Below are 23,787 nucleotides of genomic sequence, written 5' to 3' on the forward strand. Positions count from 1 at the left end.
CCCTGCCTGCCCCACCTGTCTACCTGCCCTGCCTGCCCCACCTGTCTGCCTGCCCCACCTGTCTACCTGCCCCACCTGTCTGCCTGCCCCACCTGTCTACCTGTCCCACCTGTCTACCTGCCCCGCCTGCCCCACCTGTCTACCTGCCCCGCCTGCCCCACCTGTCTACCTGCCCTGTCTGCCTCACCTGTCTACCTGCCCCACCTGTCTATCTGCCCTGTCTACCCCACCTGTCTACCTGCCCTGCCTGTCTACCTGCCCTGCCTGCCCCACCTGTCTACCTGCCCTGCCTGCCTCACCTGTCTACCTGCCCTGTCTACCTGCCCTGCCTGCCCCACCTGTCTACCTGCCCTGCCTGCCTCACCTGTCTACCTGCCCTGCCTGTCTACCTGCCCTGCCTGCCCCACCTGTCTGCCTGCCCCGCCTGTCTACCTGCCCTGTCTGCCTCACCTGTCTACCTGCCCCGCCTGTCTACCTGCCCTGCCTGCCCCACCTGTCTGCCTGCCCTGCCTGCCCCACCTGTCTATCTGCCCTGTCTACCCCACCTGTCTCCCTACCTGGTGATGAGAACCATCCTGTCAGAGACTGAACATGTAATAACTACACACAGTACAACCCACATCCTGCTGTAGGACCAATCCAATTCCAGTTGGATGTTTCTGTGTTCAACAATGCACAACCACTTTTGAATTTGTTTGTCTAGCTCCCAAGCTGTTGGCCTCTCTCTCTCTCACCCCCCCCCCCCTCTCTATATGACACTGATAATCAATGAATCAGTGTTCATTGAAAGCCCTCCTCCAAAGCCCCCCCCTTCAGAGCCTCACTTTCTTTCAACCAGTTTAATGTATGATTGTGCTTCAAATATAATACAAACACAAGGTATGCTTCATTGGCACACACACACACACACACACTCACTCAGTGTGAACAAACGGCTAATATACTCACCACACATTGCACCAGGTGCGTAGCCAAAATGCCCCTTCTTTTGTGCTATTCCAGCAACCTCTCCATGTCTCCACCGTCTTGCGAAGCCACTTCACCACCCCCTCCCTTACCCCCGACACACTATTTGGTTTCTGGTCCAGGTCTCTCGCTGTCTGGCAAAAAAAGAAGAAGAAGCAATTGTCCTGCAGATATCTTCGCTGTTCGTCACTGTATACCGAGTCCCTTTAAAACCTCGTACACGTTCTTTGCAATCTTTTGGAATCTTTCGACTCTTAAAATGAAAGTCTCTAACTTCACTACTCGCTGTTAACTACAGTTAATCAGTTAATCAGTTAAAGCTAATCAGCCAAAAACCTCCACTGCTGCCCAAACAGAATGATGCCCCCTCTCCCCTCTCCTGTTCTCTTGTGTCAAGAGCCTCTTTCCTTTGTTTTCTTCCCACTGCCCCGGGAATGTGACAACGGTGTACGCTTTCCCAACATGCCCTCGCTCTATCAATATTTCATAGGAACTCTTGCTGCCTTTGCTGTTTGAGTTGGATTCCCACTATCCTTGAGAGGTTGTGGACAAGGTTCCCTCAGCTTCATGGGAGCATAGCAGGACGTGCCGTCTTCTGTCCTGTCGGCTTTGTCTGTTGTCGGCGTCACACACTCTTAAAAGGAGGTCCTTCTTTTGCTTTCATAGATTTCACCATCACCATCACAGGGCATCGTTCTATTATTCAAATTGCCATTATCACCATTATTTTTTTGTTCAAGGTTTTCTTTCCACTGCTGCTGTTGGGAGCCGGTTCGTCCAAAACAGAGTTGTTTTTCTTTTCATAGTGTGAGAAAGAGCTAACGAGCTAACGACGAAGGAGCCATAGTCAGAACTCACAGGCGACGAGGAGAGCGGGAGCGGGAGCGGAGAGGCGGATTGATGAACTAAATAAATAGATCCCCCCCCTCAGCAACTGTGGAACTGACTCAGGAGGAAGAGATAAGGAAAGAGGAGGAGAAGGAGGAGGAGGAGGGGAGGGGGGGGTTGCACTGAAACGTGGGAGGAGGACGCTGGGGGAGGCTGGGGGAGGGAGGGGGTGAGTCAAGTTGCGTGTCTGGCAGTCACCTTCTCTTCTGTGATGAACATGGAATCCCCCGGAGGACACAGAAAGTTGCGAATGTACATTAGAGTAACAGGAACATAATCCCCTGGTGTCTCTCTCTCTCTCTCTCTCTCACACACTCTCTCTCTCTCTTGCTTTCCTCACTCTCTCTCTGGGAAAGACTGCTGCAACATGTATTCCGTGTGCTTAGCAATCCATTCCTCTCTCTCTATCTCTCTCTCTCTCTCTTCTTCTGTCCTTATCTCCTCTTTTCCTCCTCCCTGTATCAGATGGGTTCAACGCCTGTCTTGTGGTGGTTCACCTGCGGTTGAATCCCCTTCTGGTACTCCTCAGCATCTTCATCTCACATCTTCATCTTCGTCAGATGAGATCTAGAGCAACAGCGGCGGCTGTCTGGGGGAGAGTCCATCGCCCCGGATTTTAGCCAGATTTACTCAACTATACCTCCTTTTATTTTTCTCTCTCTCTCTTTCTCTCTCTCTTTCTCTCACTCTCTCTCTCTTTGTCTCTGTCTTTGTCTACCTCGCTCCCTGACTATCGCCAAGCAGCTCTGCTCTCCCCTCCCTCCCTCCCTCCCTCCCTCCCTCCCTCTCTCTCTCCCTCCCTCCCTCTCTCTCTCCCTCTCTCTCCCTCCCTCCCACTCTCTCTCTCCCTCCCTCTCTCTCTCTCTCTCCCTCCCTCCCTCTCTCTCTCTCTCTCTCTCCCTCCCTCTCTCTCTCTCTCCCTCCCTCCCTCTCTCCCTCTCTCTCTCTCTCCCTCCCTCCCTCCCTCCGTCCGTCTCTCGTCTACTTGGGAGCTCTAGAACAGCAGGCACTAACTGACATCATGTGAAATCCATTCATAATCCTAGTTTATAAATTACCCATGAAACACAGAAACATTCCTAACACACACTTTTGGGGTGACCATAAGTAATTTAGTTGGGGCTAAGATAAGCTATTGGTGCTGCATTCACGACCACCTGAAATTAATATAAACATATTAAGCAGGATGTGGTCTTATGGATATTAATTGTAAAATTAATCCAAATAAATCATGAACAGTGCTCAAGTGTATGTGTGTGTGAACAGTATGAGTTCTTGCATCCATGCATGTCAATGCGTGTGTGCGTGTGTGTGTGTGTGCGTGTGTGGTGCGTGCGTGCGTGCGTGTGTATGTGCATGCGTGCGTGTGTGTGTGTGTGTGCATGCGTGCGTACGTGCTTGTGTGTGTGTGCATGTGTGTGTGTGTGCGTGTGTGTGTGCATGTGTGTGTGTGTGTGTGTGCGTGTGTGTGTGTGTGTTTGTGCATCCGTGGTCAGGGGAGAGGATGACACTCATCGCAGGGCAGTAGATTGCTTTGTGAAAGGGAGGTGGACCTCCCAGTCTAGACGGTACTGAAAACCCCATCTGTATTCATGGTGACAGGAGCTCTGCTGACTCCTATAAGTACTTTTTTACAGTAAACAAACAGCTGAACAGGAAGAAGAATTCTCAAAGCCTTTATAAAAAAAGGCTTTTTCAGAATCGATGTTTTACACTTAATCAGCCACGAGGGATCATTTGACCCCTGTGAGTAAAAAAACGTGTTATATCATTGCACTCGATCAAATTTCAGGACCCTCCTTTCATGACTTTTCCTAGATATGTGCGTTCTACCACCCCAGTATCCTTACATTTTCAAAATCACATCAGGATAAGCTAGTATAAAGCTATTTTGCAGTTTATCTGTGTAGAAAGCAGGCTCATTTACAAGACGGCCAACTAGTGGTTGTTGTGTGTAAATAGCAGCTTCCCATTGTAAAAGGGGGGGTCATTTGACCTCTGAGGCGGCGCTTTTAGTAGGTAAAAAGGCACGGCTGTTCTAGTGTTAAGAAAGCTCAGATCTTTTAATGTATGTCACAAAATGCTCCACATCTTCTACAGCCAGCAGTGTTGTGGCTAGTGTGTTGTGGTAAGCCATTGTTTGTTGGAATGGGAATGTAGCCAAGGAGGACATGAGTAAGATCATTCTCATGACATCATCATTCAAAAAGCAAGTTCTACCATCGTCTTCAGTCTGGAGTCAAAATATGTCAAGTCAAGACTAAAAACCCATCTTTTTAATATCGCCTTTAAATGACTAAATAATTAAATTATGATTTCATAATGATTAAAGCACTTTGAGCTGCAACGTTTGCAGGAAAAGCGCTATACAAATAAAGTTATTATGATTAAGATTATGATTATGATTATTGTTATTATTGGGATTGAATGTCGTTGTTGCTTGTCTTCCCCCAGTAGGACAGTCAACAGCACTCTGGCTTTTTAAACCATGGTCTGATCTCTATCAGGTCACATGTCTCATTGTGTTTTTTTATTTTTTTATCATACTGGACAGTATGTCGTCATGGTGATGCGGAGTGATAGTAATTTCTCTTTGGGATCAATAAAGTGCTACTCTTCTCTACTCTTCTCTACGTGTGTGTGTGTGTGTGTGTGTGTGTGTGTGTGTGTGTGTAGTAAGTAAGTAAGTAAGTAACGTTTATTTATATAGCACAATTTTACAACGACAAACAGCCGCCCGAAGAGACAGAAAGAGAACAGATAAAAAGAGAAAACACTAGAGAAAACCAGATAAAATACAGATAAAAACACTTAAAAAATTGAACACTAAAAACAAGGTGCAATACAAATACAAGTGCAGAAATAAAAGTGCAGAAAGTGCAGTGTCGGGAGGCAGGCTCTGCTCTACTGGCGGGCTCTGTGTCTACTGCTGCTGTGTCTAGGACGCTGGCCCACGGGCCTCCAGCTCCATACCCACTACCCACTCCATCTGGGCCCAGTCAGAGCCAGGCCCACAGCCTGACAGATGGGGGAGCACCCCACACAGGGACCGAGGAAGAGGAGGCATTAACGTCTTGGTATCTGTGTATGTTCGGGTGGGTTTGCGGTGTTGAAAGCATTCGGTCGTTGGAATTACATCCAATAGAACAAGAGTGCTCAGAACAGGTACTATTGTGAACACACAACCCAATATTATCAGATAAAAAGGTTCCCAGATACGGTCTGTTTGCTATAACACAATGTTGCTGTTTTTTTTGTGGATTTGTCAAAGTCAAAGTCAAAGTCAGCTTTATTGTCAATCCAATATATGTACAGACATACAGAGGGCTGAAACAATAAATAACAATATAATACGACAGGATTAAAAAAACTATATATACAAAAAATACTAGATAAAAGATTTGAAATGTGCGGTACAATGTACAGGGGTGGAATACAATATGAACAATGACAATAGTGCAATATTGGTAATTGGCTCAGTATAATAGAGTAAAGTGGCTAAAGTACGTAAATGTCTGTATGCACAGGTATGCTTGTATGTATGTATGCATGAAGTGAGATTATTTTTAGTCCGGAGTCAGTGGGGGCAGAGTAGGGGGGGGGCAGAGTCCTGAGGCGTGAATAAACACCTGCTCCCAGCCTTATCCTCACTTCCCCTCATCAGGGCGATCCCAAACTGACCTTGTATTCATGAATGACTTCCCCATTTAGACCGTAAGGGGAAATGAAATGGGTTGCACACATAAACATAAACAAAGTTATTTGCGTGATCAATGTGCAATTACCAGCCAGCACGCAGCCAGCCAGTGATAAAGAGCCGCGTAACCTTCATCACACTAGTATATTAAAACACAGGCTTATTGTTTAACTCGAGCCTCCGCAGACATTTTTATCTCAGTCTATTTAGGCCTTGTTTTCATTGAGCATCCTATCTCCTCCTGTGTGTGTGTGTAGACTACAGCATGTTTGTCTGTGTGTAAATGCCACAATAGCAAAAGTGGGTACCGGTAGTATCAGTATGCCATTATTACCAGTCAACTGTTATTTTAAGTGCTCTTTAAGTGCTCTTTTTATATGTAAAGCGCCTTGTGCATTCGTGCTGAGAAGGGCGCTGTATAAATAACGTTTTACTTACTTACTTTTCATTTCCTGTTTTAAATTGTTGTTTGTTTTCTTCTGAACACACATAATACTCACTGTACAGCCACTCCCAGGACCAGACCCCAGCCTTTGTGGAGCCCTAGGCAAGGTCTCTAACCCCCCCCTAGGCAAGGTCTGTAACCCCCCCCCCTAGGCAAGGTCTGTAACCCCCCCTCCAAGGTCTGTAACCCCCCCCTAGGCAAGGTCTGTAACCCCCCCCCCCCCCAAACGGGTGCTGCATACCAGAGGCCCCTCTGTTTGCGCTTGCCACAAAATTCCTTCCTCGTGCATCACACCCTCCCATGCACACTGCTCTTATCTCACCCGCCAAACTCCTCAAACCTGCCCTCCGAAGCTGCCACTTCCCTATCTCATCAACTCCCTACCGCCTTCCATCCCACGTGCTACATATGTCCTTTTCACTTTTCCCTGTAAATTACATGGAATCCCAACCCGGGATCGCCACCAGTGATCTTCACCGTTCAAAGATGAGCTACATGCCCTAAGATTCCCGTGTTGTGCCTTTTCACACATGTCAATGGCATTCCCATGGTTTGCACGAGCTACTTGAATCACACATTCAACTGCATGCAGAACTGGAACGTAGTAGACATGACTTTGAACGACACAGGCGCGTGCACCGCTAGCACACCCTCCCATTCATGTCTGGTATGTTTTTGTGTCATTTTGTGTTTTTAAAGACGACACCTTCAGACACCTACGTACAGTCTGTCACAGTTAACAAATTGCGGTGTAGGCCTGCACAAACAGCATTACCAAAAATGTGAACTTCATGCTTGACCTGTTTTTTTTCTTCAATAACAGTCCCTAATAAATCTTAAATCTTGGTAACTCTTGGCGTTTTACTCAATGAATTATTCAGGTCACATTTCTGAACAATTTGTTTCAGATGCAAGTTTGATGTTATCCTGTATTTTTACCTGCCCTATTTCTCCCAATACGAGAGAGGAACAAGTCAACAACAAGTATGATCTAAAAACTAGGGTTTTCAGTGCACATAATAGGCCCTACTTCTAATACTATATATATACACTCATAATCCTTTTTCTAACCTCCATTTGTGATTCTAGCACACGTAGTTTCACAGATGAACAAGTCCTTTCATATGCCTTAATCTTTATAGCCAGGGAAACAATCAATCAATCAACCAACACTGTAGGTGGCGAAATCTCATTTATTCCTTCTAGAATAATTCTCAGCCATCTGGAGCAAAGCCACCAAATAATTCAAATGGAACCGTGGTGACGACGGTGAGGTGGAAAAGAAGCTTTTCATTTGGCTGAATGGGCACATTAGCTCTTGATTAGGAGACTGTTAGGGGATAAAAGGCACTCACTGAGATACAGAAGGGCTACAGTAATTGGAAAGTGTGTGGAAACCCCCCTCCGTTCTACACATACACACACACACACACACACACACACACTGTTGCCGGATATTCTTGCGTCTGACTTAACCCATAATCATGCAGCAGGCAGTTGCCTGGCAACTGGCTTCCTTCTTCGGGAGAGCCACCCGGTATCCCTGGTCCCAGGGCGATCCTGCGGAAAACACGTCAGACAAGGAGGGGGGGGGGGAGACAAGGAGGGAGAGAGGAGGGGGGGCGGGGGGGGGGCAGAGCTATACTTGGCAATACACAGAGGGTTAGCTAGAAAACGAGAAATATGTCAAGAAAGGAGGAGAGAGAGAAAGAGCGATAGAAAAAAGTTACTTTTGGTACTTTTACCGATCGAGAGGGTTCTGAAGGAAACGAGGGAGGCTGGCTCACGATGGGACACATACACACCGTTCCCACGGGTCCTTGAAATCCTTGAAAGTGAATTTGAGAAAAATTCTGTGGATAGAGAAGGCAAGAGACCATCTAGTGTTCACACATCCAAGCCTCTCTTTTTAATTGTTGTCTGTGAGCGGATAGTTCCTATTAGATAAATTCTCATCAAGATCTGTCTCAAACTATGTTGGGTCCTTGAATTTGAGGGAATTGAGTTTTGAAAGTCCTTGAAAGGTGCTTGAATTTGATGTTTCAGAAGGTGTGGGAACCCTGCATACAGTACATCGTGTACCTACTCACTGAAACCCTATTCAATCACACCTGTACAGGCTGAGGACCCTTGCAGGCCCTGAAGACCGTAGGTAGCCCTGAACATTTTTTAGGGCATTGCGTGTATTTCCTGCAATGCAAACAGCTCTATGGTGGCCACACTGTAACGTCACCAAACCTCCTGTGTTCAGTTTTCCTGGCTCACGAGTGGCCGTGAGGGACAACAAAGCTCGCTGCTCCATGTGAACAACCTCCGTGCCACCGAAAAGTGACAGTTGGAAAGGACGCTTTCCTTTTAGGTGATTGGTGGCCCTGTAGGACAGTGAGAAGGTGCCTGAGGACCAGATGCACTGTGTAGAGAAGGTGCCTGAGGACCAGATACACTGTGTAGCTAAAGCACTCTAAGCAGTCAGCATGCATATTCCAGACGTGAGGTGTGTGAGGTGTGAGGAACTGTGTACTCTGTCTCTATGTATGCCATGAATTCTCGAAACCCCCTCCCCTCTACTGTAGCCTACTAATAGGCAGCATATCTTTAGCCGCCATTTTGTTAATTAGGGCAGTATTTTTTAGCTGCGGGCTCTGTCACACTCTCCACGCCATGGTCTCTCACCTTCGTTTACGATAGCACCGTTGACGTGGAGCCATGGTAAGATAATTTTGTTGACCTGTGAGGACACACTGTTTCGACACTCGAGGTCGTGCAATATCACACTACGAGGCCGCCATCACAGCCGTGCTGTGATTCAGTATAACAGCACTCCCTCTCGTGTGATATTGCTTAATTAGACTTGACAAAGGCTATGGCCGAAACCGTTGTCAAGATAATTTTGTCCCACATATCCCACACTGGGCACGATTGTCTCTGTTCTTGAAGTGTGCCCAGCCAGAGCTTTCGCTGGACTTTGTTAGAATATAATTATTTGAATGGGAAACATTTTTTAGTGGTCCAAATGTAAAAAAATCGACTTCGACCCTCGGGAACGATTAATCAATTAATCGATTAATCGATTATTCTGTCCCATCCCTACTCACTTACTACCCATTCTCCCTTCCTCACTTCCCCCTCTCTCTATCTCCCTCACCCCTCTTCCCTGTCCCTCATACTCTCCCTCCCTCCCTCCCTCACCACTCCTCCTTGTCCCTCATACTCTCCCTCCATCCCTCCCTCCCTCCCTCCCTCACCACTCTTCCTTGTCCCTCATACCCTCCCTCTCTCCCTCCCTCCCTCCCTCCCTCCCTGTCCCTCATACCCTCCCTCCCTCTCTCCCTCCCTCCCTCCCTCCCTCCCTGTCCCTCATACCCTCCCTCCCTCCCTCCCTCCCTGTCCCTCATACCCTCCCTCCCTCTCTCCCTCCCTCCCTCCCTCCCTCCCTGTCCCTCATACCCTCCCTCCCTCCCTCCCTCCCTGTCCCTCATACCCTCCCTCCCTCTCTCCCTCCCTCCCTCCCTCCCTGTCCCTCATACCCTCCCTCCCTCCCTCCCAGTCATCTCTGTGGGGACGGGACGGAAAAGGAAGTGCGGTTGAAAAAATATAAAAATATAAAATATGAAATATTGACTCAGTCAGCGGGGCTGCTGGGACCTCTCTTTACAAGCCATTTACGGTAGGCTCAGTGAACCAGCTAAAAGTCCCTCATCTCCCGCCTCTACTGGGTCTGACAGGCTGGGGGAGGACAGGGGCAGGAAGAGGTGCTGGCAGAGACAGAGACGAGGAGGGGGACAGCAGTGCTGTGGGCTATACGACTGAGGTGCTGGAGAATTCGTGAGCTTAGAATGATAAGGTTCTATCTTAGAATGATAAGGTTCTATCTTAGAATGATAAGGTTCTATCTTAGAATGATATGGTTCTATCTTAGAATGATATGGCTCTATCTTAGAATTATAAGGTTCTATCTTAGAATTATAAGGTTCTATCTTAGAAATTATAAGGTTCTATCTCCTTTTAGGGTAGTTCAGAGATATCGAGCGTCAAAGTTTTTACATTACATTATTTTTTGTGAGATGGAACCTTTGTATTTTATGAATTACTAACTCAAAAATGGCAACATTTAAAAAAATAACACCACACAGGCATTAATAAACACCTAATGGATCAGACTATGTAAAAAACTCAATTCTGACCAAAAATTGAGATAGAACCTTATAATTCTAACGTCACAAACTTGCAAAGCCTCGATGAGTGTCGTTGGTGTTGAATCAGGTCAGCTGCTAACAAAAACATAAAGATGTAAAAACTCCTCCGACTGTGTGAATCCATTGACGAATTAAAGCCAGCGGGAATAATCCTGTGAATCCTGTGGCTTTTGTTGTTTTTCCAGCAATACATTTGCACCTGTTCCCCCACACAATAGCATGAGGTAATGTCACACACACATACACACACACACACACACACACACACACACATAGACACACACACACACACACACACACACACACACACACACACACACACTAACCTGAATGCAAATATGTAAAAAAAATCTGTATGCTGTATGCAAACCAGCACCATACACAGTTGTCCCAAACTCACTCATGCACAATTGTTATCTGCATCAGTGCCCCTATCAAAGCCTGTTGCGCCCTAAAACTCTCCTGGAGCCAAATGCTGCTTCCTTCCCCAGCTTGCGACTATAAAAAGCACATTTTTAACCGGAGAGAGGGAGTAGAGAGAGAGCCCTAAACTAAATAAGGCATTCATGCAGAACAGAAGACAGAGAGCGAGGGAATAAAGACTCTTCTGTGCTTACCTATATTGTGGTGGTGGGTGGGTGTGGGTGTATGTATGTAACTACATGGAGCGCAAATAACTCCAGGCCATTTAGTTTTTTTGCTCACGGTTCACTCAATCTTTTAACATAATAACACAGTAGCTAAGTCTCTTGTTATCTCATTAGTCCAAGGAGGCTTATGAAATACAGTATATTGTTGTTGCCAGAGCGAGCCCTTTTGCAGTAAAAGGAGAAGAAGTCCAAAGTTGACTTAATCATTATACAGGAAGAAATCAAAACATGTCACCGACTGAGGCGGTATCCAGGCATATCCCTGCCCTCCTCCGCCTCCTCAGAATTAGCAATCAGGCTCTATTCTGCTCTGCTGTCAGCCATTGTAAGATAGAGCTGTCAAAGATGGAGCTGTGAGGTGCCTCGCAATTCTCTTGTCACGCTGAATTGCAACAAGTGGCAGCAGTCCTGTTGGTAGACAAATCAGTCAAAATTTGGGCGGTTATTGCTAGCAGGTGTTGTCAACTTTTCATCTGGATTGTGAGCTGGCTGTATAATCCTTGTTGAAGTTTTATATCATTTTATCATTTTATACTGAGAAGTGAAGTCTCTCTACATTTTGGCGAGTCTAGCACTCAAGGAAGGCCCATTTCCTTCCTGTAAGAGATGTGCCAAGATATGTGGCGCAGTGAATAATTCTGACTGTGGACAGGGACCATAACTTGCGCAATCACAGATTTGTATAATATGATTGGTTCCCAAGAATAGTGACCTCATGACCAAGGACAGTTCTATAAATATGAGTCCTGTCCAATGTTGGGGGCTTTTTGTCTGCTAGAGAGAGCCGCCGTCTAATACAACATTTATTAATAAATTAACATTTATTCATGCGCAGGAGGTAGAGCTGCCGTCCAATGATCGCAAGGTTGGCAGATCGGCGGTTTGAGCCCCGGCTGGCCACATGTCGAAGTGTCCTTGGCCAAGACACTGAACCCCAAATTTCTCCCAGTGAGCGGGCCGGCGCCTTGCATGGCAGCTTGCCGCCATTGGTGTGTGAATGTGTGTGCGAATGGGTGAATGAGAGACCGTTGTAAAGCGCTTTGGGTAAAGGCGCTATATAAGTGCAGTCCCTTTACCATTTATCTAATGTCAGGGGTCTGCAAGAGTGTTGTGAAATGAAACAATAAAGTGTGAGACCTGTCATTTTATTGTGGTACAAATCTAAGTTTGAATGTGACAAAAACTGTGTGCACTGAGGACATTTTGCTAATTGACGAGCAGAATATCCCATATAAGGATATTTCCCACTTCAATCAGTCCCATGGCAGGCCAACATCGTCACTCTAAGCAAATACCACTGCAAACTCTGAAGACAATCTCCCTAGCCATATATATATATATATATATATATATATATATATATATATATATATATATATATATATATGCAGTATATACTGTAGGCTATCATATGGTGATCCAACCAGTGAGTAATCAAGCGTCTTCACAGTTTAATTGAGGTCACTGTGACATCATGAAATGTGCAGTAGGAAATTAATTCCATATAAGGATATTTCCGACTTCAATCAGTCCCATGGCAAGCCACGCTATCATACGATGATCCAACTAGTGAGTAATCAGGCGTCTTCGCAGTTTAATTGCGATAACCCTGTGCTAAGGGTGCTCAGGGTCAAGTCTTAAGGTCACTGTGACGTCAACAAGTACAGTGGGAAATCAATTCCATTGAAGCCTTCGATTGCCAGACTAACAGGCACTTCACCACAGCTAGTGAATACCACGCACTTTGGCCAATATAATGTGACAATCAACCATTAAAATGTGAATACAATTAGTTTTTTTCACCTTGGTTAATCAAATATAAGACGTTGATCACTCCATCCCTCAGCCAGCCCCCATTCAGTATCCAATCATCTGAAAAAGACTTGTCTGGATCAACAGGAAACACCCCCGATGACCCCTGGCCAGATCTCTAATGAAGTCTCTCAGGCTTTCCATCATCATAGCTGTCAAACATGTCGCCTTTCTTTCGGTGGAGGATGATAGATGTCCTTTATGACCGTAGCATCATAATAGCATCGATCCTGGGAAAGCGGAGGGGTTGGTAGTACTAGTAGCTCTGTGTCCTCATCCAACCTGGGCTTCTCTTGAGATACGGAAAAAGTGAACGTACATTGGTATCATGGAACGAGGTTAGAGAAATGAGAATGACGTCATGAGGTGGCGGGTATTTAAGACCCGCACGGGCTGAGGGTCACACCTCTCTCTCTGAGCCCCAAACTCTGAGGAGCTGCTTGAAGTTGAAGTCAGCAACTTAGGACATTCATGCAGATTTCAAGAGCAAAATAGAAACTTGAAATAAATACAATAGTAACATTTGAGAGAACATTTCGCCTGTTCGCCTGCTGGTGGAAATCAGTTTGTGGAAAAGAGAGTATTAGAGTTCAGGGGAGCAAGATGGAGGCAAGACCTATGGCCACAAGAAGAGAGGAATGGAGAAGATGGAGAAGACAAGTGAGGTACCCATTATAAGTCAAGTGTATTGTAAGACAAGACGACCTACAGTGGCCCATACTTTCTTTTTTTAATTTGCAGGTTGATAATGTCTACCACTTTGTTTAATGTGGTATAAATAAAGACAGATTATGTCGATGCTTCAGTATGCACAATAAAATAAAATAAAAAGGAGAAGAAGATGTGCCTTTATTCCAATGCATGTCTCCACCTCTGCTGCCTCCTGGTGGTTGAATCAAACACACCCCTCATCTCAGCACAAGACACAGAAACACTGTCATTTCCTTGAATAACAACATTGTGTTAAACTTTTTGTGGTTATACAGACATTTAGAAATTGTTTTGTAAATGGAGTTGAGCCCTGTGTTACTTACAATCACGTTTATACTGGTTGCTTAGCACTTCATGCCTCTATTCTAAACATGTCATTGGGGAGGTGTTCCTGGGAACTATCGGGACAGTGCCCAGACCTCTGTGTTTGTGTATATTTACAGTCCAGAATAAAGTCAGGTGAATTTATTCTTTTTATCTTTTTATTCCTAGAAATTCCTAATCCTTTTGTTTGGGGGGAGGGGTTGTTATTTAAAGATTGTTTGATGTTATTGTTGTCTTGTATGTTAATATCAAAGGACCATGTTGGAAATAAGTGTTCACACTTTCACATGTCATCCCTTGGATTACTGTTTTTTCTCGATCCATGAATAAACTCAATCAATCAATCAATCAATCAATCACCGAGGCCTTTTATAAGCACCAGAAACCTTGAAGGGCAGGACTCAGTTGTGATATTAAATGTTTTCTGAATCCTGTTATTAATTCTGTGAATTCTGTGAGTATTTTATATTATTTATTAAAATGTATGAGCACCTTAAGATGTTATATGTTTAATCACAGTAGGGTTTATATTTAGAGGGGTAATGGTAGATGCTCACATAATGTAGAATATAGTAGTACTGTATAAAAAATAGTTCTGTATTTAAAGAGATGTAGGCCTATGCTTGGTTGAGTTTGCCTGGCACAATGTAATCAAAATAGTCCCAAACGTATACATTCTGCCAATCTTGCAATGCAGACAGGCTCAAACAATCACCATGAGACTATTACAGAAAGTAAATATACTATTAGGATTTTATTAGGATATCAATGCACTTTTGCACAAAATAATGATTATTTTGGACAATATCAACAGTGGGACAGGGAGTTCTATTTCAAAAGGGACATTAGGCTACCATAGTGTCAACACCAGTGAGAATAAGTAGTCTCTATGACTATGAACATTATGAGGTACATCGTATTAAAAAGTTAAAAATAATAATAATAATTAAAAAAGTAAAAAGATTTCCAGATTTATCACCAAACATTAATATGACGCGCTTTACTTGATGCTGCAGAAGGGTTGTCCCGTGTCCAGACCTCTAAGCACCGGTCCTCCATCTGATTGGCTGAGCTTTCCTTACGTCTAAGATCTCCTATCCCATTGGTTAAAATAGTTTTTAAGCCGAACTTTAAACCAACTTCATTTAGGACTTTCTAAAGCTCCTGGGGCAGAATAACGCAGCAGCTCAGACAAGTGGAATCTTTCAGTATTCGAGTTTATTTTAATATTTTTTTTTCCAAAGTCGATGTCCACAATATTGTAGGGAAAACAAAGAGCATGTGCTGTAGTGACATCTGATATTAGCCTTTCTTTTCTTTTGTAGAAATGATTATGTAGTTTTTTTTTTGTCGTATTTCAATGTTATTTTTTATTTGGTAATAAACTAAATTCTCCTGCAATTCCGTGGCTCTTGGATTGTAAGGATCGATGTGTCATGCAAACACTATTTCTAACGATGTCAAACTGGAGTTATGCGCGAGTTGTATGTTATTGGGCGATTTTGGGTTTAATTCACATGATTTCGACGTCGTCTGGGACATTTGTGAGGACGCATCCAAACTCTCCAGGAGCGCAGGAGACGCAGAGACGCACCCCGGGCAGCAGGTACCACCCCGGGACCCCCGGGACCTCAGGCAGGGACCACCCTTACCAGCCACACCACCCTCCATGGAGGACCACAACTGCGAAGCCAAAACGTTTCAAACCAGTGGGAAAGGGACAGAAACATTGGAAGTACGAGGGAAATATTACATTAAACGGGTGAGTAGGCAAAAATATATATAATAATTAGGATTTCAAGAAACTGAAAAAAAACTGAAAAAGTGACAGGTGTTTTTTTTTTATTATCCCAAACTGTCAATAGAGCCGTTACTGGTCCTTTACCTTTATATTGTCATTTACTGGTAAAATATTGCAACGTAATTGGGATTTAATATTTTAGTTTTGTTTATTTTTTTACCATAACTGTTGACTTGGGCTTTGAAGTTCCTGTTCCAATGTGTAGACTAGTTATTGATTTTTTTTCACATCCACCAAATCAGTAAAAACGTTATGTGTGCTTGCACTTGTCCCTCTTGGAATGTGTGAAGTCCCTCCCTGAAACAGGAGTTATGGATGTGTGTATTGTGACTTGAAAGCACCCTTGTCTCAAGTGCATGACAACAAAATGATGAATGGATCCAAAGTCAAACCACACAGGCCTCTGAAAAAAATGGCACATTTTGCTGCTCAACCAACAACAGTTCATAGAGTTTACCACCTTGAAAACTCCTAGCAGGATTAGCCTACTAGAGACTAAACACATTTCTCATCTGGTTAAGTACTCCCCTGACCTAGCCATGGGCGGATGTTGATCCTTAACGCCATGGTAGGAATGTTTGATTATCCCGCTGCATTGACAACCTACTGTACCACTGGCCCTCACCAAGAGGGGTTAAACCGGATCCAGTGTGGAATGGGATTAACTGTTTAATTGTTTCCGCTTTCCTAGGCTTATTTTGGATCATAGGAATGCCTTAACTCCGCACCTTTGAGTTAATGACAGATTTTCACTGATTGATAGTCTGTGTACCTGTCTGTCCACAGCCAACCATTGCTCTTGGGGGGGAGCCGTGTGGAGCTGCATTTACAGTGAAGGAGTTCTGGTTGAATGTCCAAAATAAACACTGTTGTGGTTCTATTGGAGAGAGAGAGAGAGGGGGGCAGGGGGGGTGGGGGGGTGGGTGGACAGGGTGCAGGGTCCCTGGCCCGAGGGGGTAAATGGGAGTACTTTCACAGTCAGTGGAGGGTGGAAATAGCGTGTTTGCGTTGAGGTTAGTCACGCTAATGGGGCCAGAGTTGTGGCGGCAGTTCAACAGTTCAGCAGCCCCGGCTTAGGGAGTGTATGAACACGGCGACGGACCTCTCCGGAAAACTGGCACCACTTCAAAGCACCCCCCTTCATAGGGATCTTTAACAGCCCCACACATTTGTTTTGAAAAAAAAATCTAATATATTTCTGACCCCCCACTCTGGGGGTGGGGGGCGAAGAGAAGGGAAGTGGTCACCCAGCCCCTGAACTAGAAGAACAAGGGCATGAATTGATGTGACAGAGCTGCAGTGAGCATATAGAAGTCTACTTACTTACTACTGTATCTCTTTGTGCAATCCTTTGATAGTCACAGAGATCTGAAACTCTGGAGAGGGCCATTTCTAGCCCCACTTCGCAGTAAACTACCCCTCATACCAGATTATAAAGGCTTTAGACTGCTATTTTTGTAAGTAAGTAAGTTAGTTAGTTAGTTAGTTAGTTAGTTAGTTGTATCAGTTATATTTTAATTATCATCTCAAGCAGTTGCTTTCGTTAGAGCACAATTGCCTACTGTGCCACTGGATATGGTATATCATCTCCCATTAATGTATAGTGAGGATACATATATAAGTATGGTAGCTCATATCATTTCATTTGAGGACCAAATCAAGACAACACCAGTAGTCCTAAACTCTGGTGAAATCCTTAGACGTGACCCAATTGCAGTGATCTGGAAAGTTCTTCAAATCAACTTTCAATCAATTTTGGTGCTGCAAGGACACTCAGACAGACAGGACGCTCAAATTGTCTCACTAGATTCAAGACACGAAAGAACATTTATAACAGCCATCATACAATTCGTAAGACATCCTCGTGTGATGCTATGTCAAAGATCGGAGATTACGGTATACCACATAGTCAGGCAAAATAACCAGTTCTAGATCAAAAGATATCTACTACGCTGCATGCTTCATATCAAAAAGAGAGGGCTTTTTAATAGAGTGACTCCTCCACACGGACGACAGATTCCACTTAACTCTGTAAACACACGTGGCCGTGTGTCTCTGTGCTGTACAAGAGGTGTGTCGGATAGAACCTGGGACGAAAAACGCCCTGGAACTTTCCGTTCCCCTACCACCACCGTCACCGCTGACATCTCCCTATTTGGGGTTAAACCAAAAGCCCTAGCCCACCCACCCCTCCTCCTCCTCCTCCTCCTCCTCCTCCTCCTTTCTCCTCCTCTCTATCTTTCTCTTCTTCTTCTGTCCCCCTCTTCTTTCTCTCTGGGTTCTTCATTCAGATGTCAGATGCAGGAGGAAGCTCTGACCACAACCGACCCCCATCGCCAAACTGACCCAGTTCCCCTCCTGTGTTACATAGGGACCACCGTCATGTGACCCACGCCCCCGCCCCCCCCCCCCCCCCCCCCTCTGTATTGAATGACTCTCATGTGCAAATGTTGACACAGGCACTAGCTGGCATCTAACACCCATCTTCACAGTCGGAAGCACCCGAGTTGTCAACACCGGCGCTGATGAGAACTGACAGATCTCTGAGACTCTTCTTGTTTGGGTTAAGTCCTTGAATGTCGAACGAAATAAGTGATAACAGCGTTACAAAGTCGTCTACTTACTCTCCCCCCGCACAATGTCTTTATTTTCATTTATACGAAGGAGCACTTCTTATCGACTGACTACTAGGAGACAGTTGACGAATTTAGAACTTTAGAACACTTTTTAAAAATGTTGTGTTGATAAGTAAACGGTTTCCACTCAAAAGCTGAAAGATCTGCAATTCGGCAGTGACGTCAGATGGCCCGTTGTGTCTGTTTGTTCAATAAAACCCGGGAGCAACAATGGCCGTGTCAACGTCTGTTTTGGCAGTTGACATCTGCTGAATCAGCCTCCAACTTGACCGAGGGTCAGTGGTCATTCCCAGTCTCACAGACTCACAGACAAGGCCTTACCTTCTTTCAGTGGGGGATCAATAGTCAGTTCTGAATGGGGGGGGGCCCTAGCACAGACCGCCTCTGCCCCCCGCCCCCCCCCCCCCCGCCCCCAGTCCTTGTTGGAAGAGGCTCCTGGACACTATTTGCAAACACACAATACAGCCACAAAACTGTAACTAATTAGCAAATCCCCTCCAAAGGCGGTAAAAGGGGGTAGCACGGTGGATGCGCGCCGTTTGGTCGCGCTGAGCTGTCACTTTGAAGTGGGCGTTGTCGTCCGAGGCTCGTGTTGGGGCGCTAATTGCCTCTTCTCCCAGAAGCCCCTTGGATAAACAGAACCCTTTCCGAGGCGAGGACATTAAATCCGCTTGTGTTGACCTAATCTGTAGAGGAGGAGAGAGGGCAAGATGCCGACCCTGGAGAAAGCTGCTGTGGGAATGTCTGGCGTGGCCATTCATTGTGTCGGTCGGGGACGGAGGGACACAGACAGAGGCCCCTCACCAAGGGTGACAACATTTAACTGTGGCCCCCTCATTCTAATTCAAAGCTGCCGTTTTACACACAGAATCCATTACAAATGGGTGTTCACACTAAAGCCGCAATACATGCTCTGGATTTGGGGTTCTTAACATGTTCTTTTGTGACCATGAAGTGATTGATTTTGTATTGTTTCGAACTGTTAAACTGTATGAATAGATGTAGTGTCTATGACTCAACCCTAACAGTGTATTTTCAGCCTCTTGCTGTAAGCATATTCAATGGCAAAGTACCGTACATCGGGGGAGGCTAGTGGAGGTAAATCCAGGGTTTTTCCTGGCTCAAAATAAAACAAATTCTTGTGCACCAGCATAGAACCCGAAAGATGGTGAATTATGCCTGGGCAGGGCCAAGCCAGAGGGAAAACGTTTCTGAGTCGGGCAGTCCCACTCATATTTTTCTTTTTTATTGCGATAGAGACAGTAGAGATATAATAATAATAATAATAATATCTTGGATTTATATCACGCCTTTCTCAGACCCAAGGACGCTTAACAGATGTCATAGACAGACAGTCAGACAGACAGAACAGAAAAACAAAACAAAGAAACAAAGACAACGAGAGTGACAAACTAGACTAGGGGCCAAAGGCCTTAGAGAACAGGTGGGTTTTGAGGGCTGATTTAAAGGTGTCCAGGGTAGGGGGGGCATTGCGGATTTTGACCGGAAGGATGGGTGAGAGAAAGAGAGAAGGGATGACACGTCGGATTATGTCCACGGCCGGAATCGAACCGGGAACCCTGCGGTCGCCGTCAAAGACCCTGAAATAGGAGGATGGGCTCTTTGTAATGCAGGGAATGGAATGAGGAATGGTATTAAAGTTGGAGGTTGAAATTTGATACCATTCCTCATTCCGTTCCATCCATTACAATGAGTCCGTCCTCCTATTTCTACCCCCAACAGCCTCCCCAGTGATATCATACAGTGATATAGATACGTTATATGATATATACAGTATATATGTTACGGTACATGTGGGAATACGGTACATGTGGGAAAACTAGGGTTAGGATTAGGTGCTAGGGTGCTACGGTTAGGGTTAGGATTAAGGTTAGGGTTAGGGTTAGACATGCCAGCATGTACCAAGTCGACGTAGCACCTAACCCTAACCCTAGTTTTCCCACATGTACCGTATTCCCACATGTACCGTATTCCCACATGTACCGTAACATATAGTGACTGTCCCCTGCTGATTTCTGCACACTCATATTTTGATGTCCTTTCCAGACCCAACATATGTGGAAACAGGTGCTGCCATGGATGGATAGTTTCACCCAAGACAAAGAAATGCACCAAACGTGAGTTTCACCACTGATCATTCTTCAAACATTGGACTGCTGCTATTTTGAACCGAATGTCTTTTAATGTTGTTCCATCTACATTAGTGGTCCGATGGCCTATCTTGTTGTGTTATGTTATATGCCAAGGGGCCAAACTCATGTGTGTGTGTCTGGGGAGGGGGGGCAGGGGGTATACAGGGGGGCACTGTATTGTCCAAACTCATTGCACTGGTGTGTGTGTGTGTGTGTGTGTGTGTGTGAGTCTCGCAGTACGTGTGTGTGTGTGTGTGTGTGTGTGTGTGTGTGTTCTATGTATGTATGGGTGTGTGTGGAGGGTGATCTGCAGACCCTGAGTGCAGCACCAGCTGGGGGATTTATTTATTTATTTATTTTCTGTACATTTCTCTGACTTTCTTTCCTACTAAAAACACTAAACACACTATCATTGGAGGTGAAAAAAAGCAGCAGGTGAGAAAGGAAAAAGCTTGAATAGGCTATCCTGGGTGGGGGGGGGGGGGGTGGGGGGGGATGTCATTCTGTATCAGTATGAAAGAAGTAGCATATTCTAACCCCCTCTCACATTGTCCTCTAGGAGTGACTGGAGGAGGTGTAGTGGGAGGTAGGGGAGGAGGAGGAGGTGGAGGAGGAGGAGGTAAAGGAGGAGGTAGAGGAGGGGGAGCATTGCAACTACTACTACAACTACAACTACTACTACTACTACTACTACTACTACTACTACTACTACTACTACTACTACTACTACTACTACTACTACTACTACTACTACTACTACTACTACTACTACTACTACTACTACTACTACTACTACTACTACTACTACTATTACTACTACTACTACTACTACTACTACTACTACTACTACTACCACTACTACTACTACTGCTTCTACTACTACCACTACTACTATTACTACTACTACTAATAATAATAATAACTGTATTTGTTTAGCACCTTTGATACAGACTATGCAGCTAAAAGTGCTTTGACAGCTCAGTACAGTGTCAGATGCGGACAGTGAGGGGGCCTCGCCCTGGAAAGAGTGGTCTGAGATCAAACTGGAGCAGAAGAGGAGGATTCTGGGATGTGTCTGTGGAGTGTAAACAGTCAGTCACATGGGGAGGACCGTACAGCGTGCTGCAAGTTGGCCGCTAGCTTTAAAAGGCTACCCAGTCCATTGGGGTGGAGTCCATCAGTTCTAAAAAAGGGAGAAGCAATTCCAAAAACAGATGAAAGTTGTCAATAAAACCTATATTGTGGGCTCTGCAGGCGGATTGGAGCCAAGTGTGGAAGCTGTGGATTGTGGGGAAACGCCCTGCTAGTGCTCCACGTGCCAATGTGGGAATAGGGCCGGAGATAACAGACCTTCCACAACTATTTAAGAAGTTTAACAAGGTTGTTAAAATCGTTTTTTGGTCAGCTCAGACTGCTGATCATGGAACTGTGGTCTTACTGGCTGGGCCTGAGTACTGGATAGTCACTGTCAGTAGGCTCTTTCAAAATAGGAGAAAGAGAGCCTCAATCAATCAGCATCAGAATCTGAATTATTTTTATCACAAATTATGTGCAAATGAAAAAGCAAAAATAGTTTTAAAAAGACGGTGGCCTAAGGGGCAATAGAACAGTAATGACGTAGGCTGTAGAGTAACATAAAGCTAATATAAATTACACTGTCAGCTGTGTGTGTGTGTGCGTGTGCGTGTGCGTGTGCGTGTGCGTGTGTGTGTGTGCATGTGCGTGCGTGTGTGTGTCTGTGTGTGTGCGTGTGCGTGTGTGCTTGTGTGTGAAGGAGGGGGCGGGTAGTGGAAGTCTCAGAGTCTGAGGCGGGGGGCTTGTTTGTGAGGCCCTCTGCCATGGGGAAGAAACTGTTCAGCTGGCGCGAGGTGGTGACCAGAGGTCTGTAGGTGAACTGCAGCGGGTGGAGGGAGGGAGGGGTTGATGAGGGAGGGAGGGGTTGATGACGGCCTTGAGGTGGGTCAGCAGGAGGCGCTCAAAGGTCTTCATGACCACAGAGGTCAGGGCGACTGGTCTGTAGTCATTCAGGCCTGGAGATGATCCAGGCTGATCTGCACAGTGCTTCAATGTAGAGGGGGAGATAGCGTCTAGTCCAGCTGCAGTGGAATATTCTGGAAGTCCAGCTGGGAGTTATAATATCAGACCTGACATTAGCAGAGCCCAACTTGTGTTTCTCCTCCTCTGTATCCAGGAAATGTGTGAGGTACATCTGGAGCTCGCAGAGATTTCGCTTCATCATCATTTTCTGGTTATGGACGTATGGATAGCATTGCCTACATAAGCTTGCTGGGACATGGATGGAAAAACTGGCTAGATTTTGGATCTGATGCATTGTAAGCCAATACAATAGAGCCATTTTTTAATGTTATTGATAATTGGGAACATACAGTGCCGTGCGTAAGCAATGGGACAATTAAGCATTTGTTCTCATTGTGTCTCTACACTGCGAGTTTGGATTTGAAATAAATCAAACAATTCCTGTGAGGTTAATTAAAGTAGAGATTTGCATCTTTTATTGGTTTCACCATTCAGAAATTACAACACTTTTTTTGCAGTGCCTTTCAGGGTACCCACAAGTATTATGGGACAATTGACTTGACAGATGTTTATGGTAATAATAAATAATAATAATGCATTTTATTTGTATTGCACTTTTCATTCAAAAGAATCTCAGAGTGCTACAGAGAGAAAAACAACAACAACCGTTTAAAACAATAAGTTAAAAACAAAACAACCTAAAAACATAATAAGTTAAAAACATAGTGAAAAAAACACAAAATAAATCACAAGAATGAACACAGGTTCAGCAGTCAAAGGCCTTTTTGAATAAAACGTTTTTTAGGCCTGTCTTAAAAGAGTCCAGGCTCTGTACTGCCCTTAGCTGGCTAGGAAGGCTGTTCCCTTAGCTGACTAGGAAGGCTGTTCCCTTAGCTGTCTGGGAAGGCTGTTCCCTTAGCTGGCTAGGAAGGCTGTTCCCTTAGCTGGCTAGGAAGGCTGTTCCCTTAGCTGACTAGGAAGGCTGTTCCCTTAGCTGGCTAGGAAGGCTGTTCCCTTAGCTGGTTAGGAAGGCTGTTCCCTTAGCTGACTAGGAAGGCTGTTCCCTTAGCTGGCTAGGAAGGCTGTTCCCTTAGCTGGCTAGGAAGGCTGTTCCCTTAACTGTTCCACAGGCGCGGTGCAGCCGAGCAGAAGGCTTGGTCCCCCATGGTGCGGAGCCTGGTATTGGGGACCTGGAGGAGCAAACTGTTTGAAGACCTGAGGGTGAAGGTGGAGGTTTGTGGAGTGATGAGTTCTTGCAGAAAGGGAGGTGCGTGTCTGTTGATGCATTTGTGGGTGAGAAGCAGGACTTTGTAGTCAACTCTGACTGGGTCATGTGCTCGTATTTGCGGACTCTCATCAGGATCCTGGTATGTCAGGTATGTTTCGTCACATCATTTGTGCAGCCATAAGAGAGCTGTCGATGTCTAGTATTGATCCTAGGCTTTGCGTTTGCCTTTGGAGTCTGCTGTGT

The 23,787-nt window shown here is 45.2% G+C and overlaps 1 protein-coding gene across 1 annotated transcript in view; it reads left to right on the forward strand.

Annotated features, from left to right (window-relative positions):
* The window catches only part of ltbp4 (latent transforming growth factor beta binding protein 4), a gene marked incomplete at both ends in the record, with an annotated part of 122,797 nt that overhangs the window by 13,481 nt on the left and 85,529 nt on the right, over positions 1-23,787 (forward strand). Inside the window, 3 exons of the mRNA XM_080544762.1 lie at positions 15,259-15,451; positions 21,534-21,602; positions 22,054-22,160. Of these exons, the coding sequence (XP_080400888.1) occupies positions 15,259-15,451; positions 21,534-21,602; positions 22,054-22,160 (369 nt within the window). The remainder of the gene's footprint in view (positions 1-15,258; positions 15,452-21,533; positions 21,603-22,053; positions 22,161-23,787) is intronic.

Source organism: Nansenia antarctica (assembly GCF_963989245.1).
Source record: "Nansenia antarctica genome assembly, chromosome: 14".
Taxonomy (NCBI): Eukaryota; Metazoa; Chordata; class Actinopteri; order Argentiniformes; family Microstomatidae; genus Nansenia; species Nansenia antarctica.